General features: G+C 38.4%; 2 protein-coding genes across 2 annotated transcripts; both read left to right on the top strand.

Moving 5' to 3' along the window:
- Positions 1 to 53: 53 nt before the first annotated feature.
- Positions 54 to 2,247, top strand: LOC136250812 (uncharacterized). The gene has a single exon (XM_066043118.1). The coding sequence runs from the start codon at positions 249 to 251 to the stop codon at positions 2,160 to 2,162; it is 1,914 nt and encodes a 637-aa protein (XP_065899190.1). The 5' UTR covers positions 54 to 248; the 3' UTR covers positions 2,163 to 2,247.
- A 28-nt stretch (positions 2,248 to 2,275) lies between these two features.
- Positions 2,276 to 8,018, top strand: LOC136250813 (uncharacterized). The gene is made up of 5 exons (XM_066043119.1): positions 2,276 to 2,432; positions 3,654 to 3,923; positions 6,684 to 6,854; positions 7,281 to 7,829; positions 7,875 to 8,018. Exons 1-5 carry the CDS (start codon positions 2,312 to 2,314, stop codon positions 7,907 to 7,909), a joined length of 1,146 nt encoding a protein of 381 aa, XP_065899191.1. The 5' UTR covers positions 2,276 to 2,311; the 3' UTR covers positions 7,910 to 8,018.
- Positions 8,019 to 8,679: the final 661 nt, after the last annotated feature.

Raw genomic sequence — 8,679 nt, 5'->3', positions numbered from 1 at the left:
GAATAGTGGCCGAAGGGAGGGCGTGGCTAGCAATTGAGAGGGCGTGGCGTTTACTGCAATCTGCGGACTACAGTAAACACCGGGTATGTTGACTAAAATTATGGGCATGTTGAGAAGTGTTGAAAGGTGTCAAGTCAACGTTAAAGTGTGACTTTTTGCTCCTCGCAAAGTATTTCGCTTGTATCACAGTCTACTTTTCTTGAGTTGGCGCAACGTATCGTGACATTTAATACGTACAGAATGCGAATATGAAGAGTGTGCGTATAATTGACGATAATGAGCAGACGAGGCAGGGACCTACAGGCGTAAAGAAATTTCTGGTTGAACAGACTGACAGTAGCGACGTAACTGTCGCATCTACCAGAAGCCCTGCCCTCTGGAAATCAGACCTCCTTATTCTAATTATAGAACACCTTCAGTTGTATGCCCTTATACTGTCACTATCTCTGCGATGGCCATGGCCTACTGACTACATCAGAGGATCAAGATTTATGTTTGTGATCAACTTTGACCTTTGGGAGCTAGTCAAGACAGATGATGACATTTACAGAGGTGTTGCTGCTGCAACAATTGATCCTAATGAAGTTCCATTTGACTATTTTGCTTTTGCTTTGTCATGGTTGCTAGTAGTAACATGTCTGCCGATAGTGTGTGTAGTGTGTCACTACGCAATGAAGAAGATAAAGGAGATGCCACTACCAACAATGATCAGGTGGCAGTCACATGTCTTGCATGTGTTCCTCATACTTGCTCAGTTGCTATGCCTACCATTTGCTATAGTAACAGTGAGGTTGTTACAGTGTGATACTTATACACCTCCAGGGGCTGACAGTCGGTACAAGTCAGTGGTGCTTAGTGATACAGACTGTTGGTCAGGCACCCATATTGGCCTTCTTTTACCCATGTCTCTTGTGAGCATCTTTTATCTGATTGTGATACCATTGTGGATGATGAAGACTATTAAACGTCAGTTGGTGGTGTCAAGTTTGTGTTGTCTTTGTCGTGGACACCGTACACATGAGAACTACCTCCGCTTGAAAGAGATGGAATACTCACTGGAGCTTGAAGATGGTTGGTTGAATAAACATTGTCGATTGTTTTCCTCCTACAGGAGATCCTGGGTATTGTATAGACCTGTTGGTTTCTTTGTGAAGGTACTTGTAGTACTAATTTATGGGGTACTCTTCTATTCAGATTACTACCAGGCCAATTCACTGTTTGCTGTACTGTTGCTATGGTTATTGTTGTTATTGTTCCTGCCAGTTTACCGGCTACATGTGTTCAATGTGCTTCTAATTATTTCACTACTTGCCAATACCAGTAATGCAGTACTTGGCCTACTCGTCGTATTAGAAACAGAAAGCTCACTTGTGATTGGTCAGAATCTTGTCAATGCACTCCTGGTGATTCAATTTGGTTGGTTAACTGTCACCATACTGTGTACCCTCTATTTGTTGCTAAGACATTATCATAAGATTGGTCCCTTGGTGGTCACTACGACGGCAAAGAACACATCATTGTGGCCAACACTTCGAAGTTCAACTAATGATCACAAATACTTACTAGCTATTCTACAGAGTCGGCGTGTTTTGAACTATACCCACAGCATCCCCAGCATCTTGTCACCTACCCACCAATTGGCTAATCAGATTCAAGTGATTAATGCTTATTGTAGAGAGGCAGAGTTACTGAACGATCCATTACACAGCACCTTGTGGGCTACACTGGATGAACTGATTGATGTACACAATGCTGTAAGGCCGTTGTCCATATTTGCTAACTCTACTAAACTGAATGTTCAAAAAACTGCTAATGAATTAATACAACTTCTGCCGTCACTGAGATGCAGACTGGAGCAACGAGAACACGATTTGATACTGGTACCTCCTATAAAAAGACGTCTTCTACTTAAGATGTTTATTCTTAGCACCTTCATTTATCACAAGCAGGCAAAGATATCTGCCCTATTGTCTGAATACACTATACCCCACCACCTGGGTGCCAGCCAATCAGATGTGTGGCAGGAATCAGAGAGGTGGGATAGGAGACAATCTGAAGCATTAACATTGGCGAGCAGTAGACCTAGTACTCAAGGTGACCCCAAGTGTGAAGAACTGATTGAGCAAGTTGACAGGCAGTTTCCATTGGTAACAGTTACCTAGTAACCCGATCACTTATTGTCTTTTCATGTATTTACTGTATTTAAATATATTACATGTAAGTTCATAAATTAATCTGCTATGCTAATGGAGTCTACCCTAGAAATTCTAAATTATCTATGCCATAGATATCTACCTATGTCTGCCGAGATATGCAGACACACAATAAAATTTACGTGTACGGACTAAATTGTAATATACGGAGGGATGACATGGCGAGTGGATTTATCACCAATGGCCACGTACGAGGAGCAGTGTCATTTGGGATGCCACGTAAGTTACTCCATAGATAGTATATTCTATCTATGGTTACTCTAAGCTGGAGACAACGTTACTTTGCATGTAGCCTATTGATTAATGGCGTGAATGTATAGCAAGACACGACGAGCAAGTGAACGAGAAAAACAGTAGCACCATAGATAATATTCGCGCCCTCTATTATCTATGCCAGCACCGACAGTACTTATCATTTAGACTTGAAGAATATGGATTGGTGAATGATCTATAGACCTGGAAGTGAAGTTGGGCGTGGTTAATCATATGTTAATCCGGCTTACCAGTCAATGGCTGATTTGTTTGCCACCAGGTCACAACAGCTAGATGATGACGAAATTTCCACCACTGGGGACATTCTTAGACAAATTTCCTATTGTTTACCCCCAGGAATTGTTGTACGACAAGAAATCACTTGTCCTCACTATGAAGCCGCCTCCATAGGTATCAGAGCCAAGGAAACATCCAGATGGGCAACCGAGTGCGAGTGGCGCGCCTGTACATACACCCACATGTAACAGAAACACACCTCATGCTTGCAATGGCAGTTTGTGGTTTAACTATCTCCAGTCAGATTCAAAAATCATGAGATAATGTAGTTCATGTATGAGTGTTTTGATGCCATTAGCTTTAGCTGGTCACGATTTAATATTTTGATTGTCAATGGATACCATCATTTTTTGTTTCCATGTTGTGAACAGCAGTATTCTGTGGAAATAACAGCAAAGGCTTTGCAATGCCATGAAAGCAATTTATGACTGTCTAGACCAGAAGACACCATTTTTACCATATGAATTCATGACATTTGGAGAGTTCAGGGCTCGCACTATCTACAATTCCCCTACCCTGCATAGTTAAACTTACAAATTTACCTTATGTGGGGCAAACCTTGGATGTGTAGTGTGTGTGGTGTGTGCATGCCAGTACCTGTTTTTAATCAGAGAAGCAAATGCCAACTGTCTGTGTCTCACAAAGTGGGTAAAGGTTCAGGTTGGACTTCGGGTAGTCCTGCCCCAGGAGAATTTGCCTGTGCTGACTCACAGCATTACCGTGCCAGCGTGGTAGCTGAAGACTTTACTTTGTGTGTGTGTGTGTGTGTGTGTTCTGTTGCAATTTGTGATTGGTTAATGATGAACCACATAATCACTTAGACTATTTATGTGTAGTGCAATGCATGTGTGTATGAATGCATCAATTGTCATGTGTAAATATCTTTTATAGTAAGTGAAAAGCCACGTTTACAAGATCTTTATGGTAAAGTAGTTCCTCACCATGGCATACACTGGAGAGCTGTAGGTATTGGTTTGGGACTGGTTTTTTCAGTGGTGGATACTGTTGGACATGATTTTCACAACAGCAATGATCGATTGAGGAGAGTTCTGGAAAAATGGCTGCAGCTAGATGGGGACAATGCTACCTGGGGTAGACTAGAACTTGTCATTACTAATGTGCAGAGAGCAGAGCTTGGGCTTGAACCGATTGAGACAATAAGTATGTATTTGTGTTGTCAGTTTACCAGGTACTTATATCTGTTCTAGCTTAGTAGAGAACTCAGTCCTTTGATCAGTTGGAAAATACATAAATGCTGAATGCATTATTAGTAATGGGGTTATTGTACAACATTGTTGAATCAGTTTTGTGATCCACATAGTCCTTATATATCACCACAATTAATTGTCTGTACAAACAATCTTGAAAGACAAGAGCCCACATTGTATTGATTGACAATAGACCTTTATAGATCAGTCTGGCAATTTGATACAATGGAATTACGTCATGTTCATGGCAATTAATATAAGGCTGGTATATACACTAATCCAAAATGAAAAGTAGCGCATGTACATATGTGTGAACTTATCTATGTACTAAACATGGTGTAGACTACTAAAGTAACCCTAAGAGGCTAAAACAATGAGGGATTGTCTCAAAGTTGTTTTACAAAGCAAATTTGTAAGTATGTAGCTGTGAGCCATGTATGTACGTACCACCATAAGCAGGTACAAAGTAGTATGCAATAGTGTAGCTTATGGAGAACAGTGTGCATAATACTATGATCAATAAACAAGTATGGCATAACTAAAATTGGGAAATATAAATAATGTAAAAGTAGTGCTATGCCTGACCCTTGAGTATATATACCATATCTTGTGTTGTTAATGTTATGTATGTTGAGACTGATAATGCTGAACAATCAAAGAATATATGTATGCATGCAAACTGTCTCTTTAGAGATAATTATAGCTATAAAATGTACATAGTAGCAGCCATTTTATACCATGCTTGGAATTTTTGTATACTAGTTGTATTCTTTCCGGCTCAAGATTATTATGTTTTCTCTTTTAGGAATATACTAGCATTATTACTTGCTCTACGCGCAGGACTATTTCCAGATTAACTAAAATTCACACATTGATAACCACACATTCAACATTATGCATGGCTGGTGCTATCACTTTATAGTACATAGCATTGGTACCTGTCCTACGTGCAGTACCGTCTATGCAATAATAAGTTTTAACCAAGCTATCGATATGCAGTGCTAATTTCATGTACAATATTATATGTATAGCATATGCATGCATAAAGTAGACATATTCTAGTGCACTGAAATTGTGCTTGTGAGTGTGCACATACGTTGAACAGGCAATCCTTATTGCTAGTACGTACTTTAACACTTGGTGTTTGAAGCTGTTATATAAGTACAGAAGAGAGAACTGTGACATTGAAGGAAACTCAATCTTATCATATACATGTATGACTAATATAATACTGCTCTAGTCAGTAGCTATACTTTTTAACATGAGACTTTGTATTAAAAGTTTGGTAGCTATTCATGCCATCCTAAATGAATCAATATTGCATGCGTGCAATGGACACAGCTATTATGTACAGTGACATAAAGCTTAAAAACACTGAAAACTGAAAAAAAGTAGAGTCATGCAATATAAGCTAGATGGATGAGGTGACATGAAATCTACACAATGAAAGAAGACAAAACCAGTTGTACCAAGCTGAAAAGGTGTTTGCCCTAGTCAGTGAACATGTTACATATCCAAGTAGGGTGATAGAATGTCACCTGTGCATGTCCAATTTTATTGCCCATATAGTTAGTAGTTACACTATTTTAGTATACAAAGCAAACATACTAAAAAGCATGTGTACAGCACTAAACCATGTAAACTCCAGCTAATGCACTAAAGGAATATTTATACAGTTCCCTACGCCCTACAACAAAAAAATGCAGTTGATCCATCTGGGACTTGAACTCATTACCTAACTGGTATGAAGCATATGCCCTACCCATTTAACCAAACGCCCTACCCATTTAACCAAACAACACTTGGGATAGAGGTTGAGTAAAACCTGGTTATAAAGGTGTGCATAAATTGAATGTCTTAGGTGTTTACTTGCGGTTTACCATGCGGTTTATGCAAAGATTCCAGTGACTGTTTTGCTCTACAGCCCTACATTCAATGCACTGTAGACGGCAAATGACAGCAGTTAGAAATGCCTTTTAACAAACTTGGTGAAGCTAGATGATGAGCGCTTCGTGAAGCAAACAGACCGCTTTGATACGTGCGGTAGTTAGCAAGATAACTGACTGACCCGAATGGAATGTAGACAGACAGACGGGTGGACAGCTTTTCAGCTTTATATATATAGATGCTAACCCAGGTTTTTCATGCTTGGTGACCTAAGATATTAGTGTGTTGAGTACATAAACAAGTTTAGTGAAGGCCCAAAACTATTGAAAAACAGGTGAATAATGCGTATCCGCATGCACACAGACTGGCACATAATCTCCAGTGATACTTGTAGCACCTCCATTCCTCAAAGGGCTCTAAACTTAATTTGAAGAAACAGGGAAAGCAAGTCACCAACAGTAGACTCCATTAATAGCCCAGGTCTCTATTTGAGACCAGGTGTTTGTTGCGTTTGTTGTCCAAATGTGTCCAGCTTGTAACCGAAACTGGTGTTTATTTGAATGTGGCTTTATATGAGGAAATAAGATACTTAACTATCCAGGGAAACATTATGATCACAAATTCTTTATTTACTTAATTATGTGGTGACATGCATCACAGTGCTGCTTCAGAGTAAGCATGAGGTAGTATCATCTTCATCAGGGGAAATTCCCACATATGCACTGCCTCATGAGGGGTACACCTATCATGTTAAGTTGTTGTTTGGATATATTTGGCGTAGAGTGTTATTGCATGTATGATTTAATTGATTTTCAATATCTGATAGACTGGCTAGGATCTGTTAATACTACTGAAGCAAACACAAGGATACCCACCAACACAGGCTCTTTTGTCACTGCTAATGAAGTATGCATAAATAGTGAAGCAGATGGAGCAACAAAAGTTACCACCAACACAAGTTCTTACACTACCATTGATGACAAACCATCATCCCCAGGTTCGTTAGAATATGGTGTTGTGTACTGAATAATAGGGCATGATACATGTAGATGTACAGATGAAGTACAGTATATGTACATGTGTATAGTATGAGGGTAGTACTATTTTACTGGGTGTTGAAACTATGATGGAAATTTAGTGCTCAAGTACTCTGAGACTATATGCTGTAGTGGTAATGTATTATAGTCATGAATTTCACATTTTACCAAATAACAGTAATGGTACTGTTTACAAAATACCCATGTGACCATTTCTATCAAGTAAAACAAACAAAACACCACTAATAGTTCTAATGCCATTGTATCCTTATGAGCAAGCATTCAGTACCAGTTGAATACAAAAATTTTACTTAGTTAGTATTAACAAGTGCATATACTCTTAAAGTATATTTATGCACTCCTAATTAGTGATGGTATCTGTACAGGAAATGCATTTATTGTTTATGAAATGGATAATTCAATTGGTGAAGAGAATTTGTTATGTTTTGCTGATTTCTTACGATCATGTAAAGTTAACTGTGATATTGACTGCTATCACTCTATTGATGATTCTATTAATGACTGGAATTTGTGGGCAGTTAAACAAATCAAGAATATTTCTGTTCTTGGAGGATATATTCTTTTAGTTTGTACTCCTTCGTTACTTGAAAAACTAGAAAGTTCATCAAACTGTAGAATTGAAATGAAGCATGGACACATTTATACTTATGAATTAAATGCACTGATAAAAGGAGAACATTGTCCTGATCGGTTCATTCCCATTATTCCCACGCAGTTTATCAATAACAAATGTATACCACTATCTCTTGTTGGTAGAACATCCTATATAGTGTCTTTTAATAATATGCTAAAATATGATGACAGAGATGGAATATTAAATACTTTTCATGATATTGAGAAGCTAGTTGCAAAACTGATTGGTGAGAATTTGGTACCTAAACCTCCTATAGCACCGACTACACCAACCCTGACAAGTAAGTCAATTTTGTAACCACATTAACATTCAATTTCTTCTCCAGAACGACGAAGATGGCAAGGCACACCAGGTCTTTAGTTCACATGATACTGATAGTCATATGTAGGCCCATCATATTCGTAACTGTAATTGTTAGTTTAAAGATGGTACATAATTATTTGTTTATAGAACAAAACAATAAAATGGAGTGGTCTGTGTCTTGTGCATATAACTACACAGTATTAGATAAGTATTTGTACTAGGCCCAGGACAAAGCTTTGGAAGCTTCAGAGCCTTCAAAGATGTTGTAACCTTCGAAGTGCATGGTTTTACCCACCAAAGCTTCATAACCATGGATACTGGCATGTTCAATCAATCAAAGATCCACGTGCTTCTTGAAAGCCTTGCCAAATTTTGAGCTGTTGTCCTAGAATCTGTAGTACAACTGCAACAAAGTGTGTGACTATATGGGTATACACCCATCAGTTATGATTATCAATAATATGACATAGTCAACAAAGCTTCAATGCTTTGGTAGTTTTTTCGCAAAAAGCTTTAGAGGTTAACATTTGACCTTTGTTCTAGCCCTAATTTGTACATAGCACTTCCTTATAAATGTTTTTTTTCTTTTTTGACATAATTAAGAGGTTGAACTAGCTGTATATACATACAGTTCAGAACAGTTTCCTTTGACTTCATATTCACTAGTGGACCAATTACTTCTTACAAATTAACTCTTAAGGCTTCTTTTGAGGTTGTCAGATTGGGAGTACCTTTTAGGGTGTTTTTTGGTGAGTGTTCTTTCTGTTCTATCAGAATTTTGGCCAAAAGCAATTTCTGTTATCAACCACTATTGTGGCTCATAATAT

The sequence above is a fragment of the Dysidea avara genome, chromosome 3 (genome assembly GCF_963678975.1).
Source record: "Dysidea avara chromosome 3, odDysAvar1.4, whole genome shotgun sequence".
In the NCBI taxonomy this organism is placed as follows: Eukaryota; Metazoa; Porifera; class Demospongiae; order Dictyoceratida; family Dysideidae; genus Dysidea; species Dysidea avara.
Note: the sequence above shows the minus strand (reverse complement) of the source record. Positions and strands in the feature narration are given on the sequence as shown.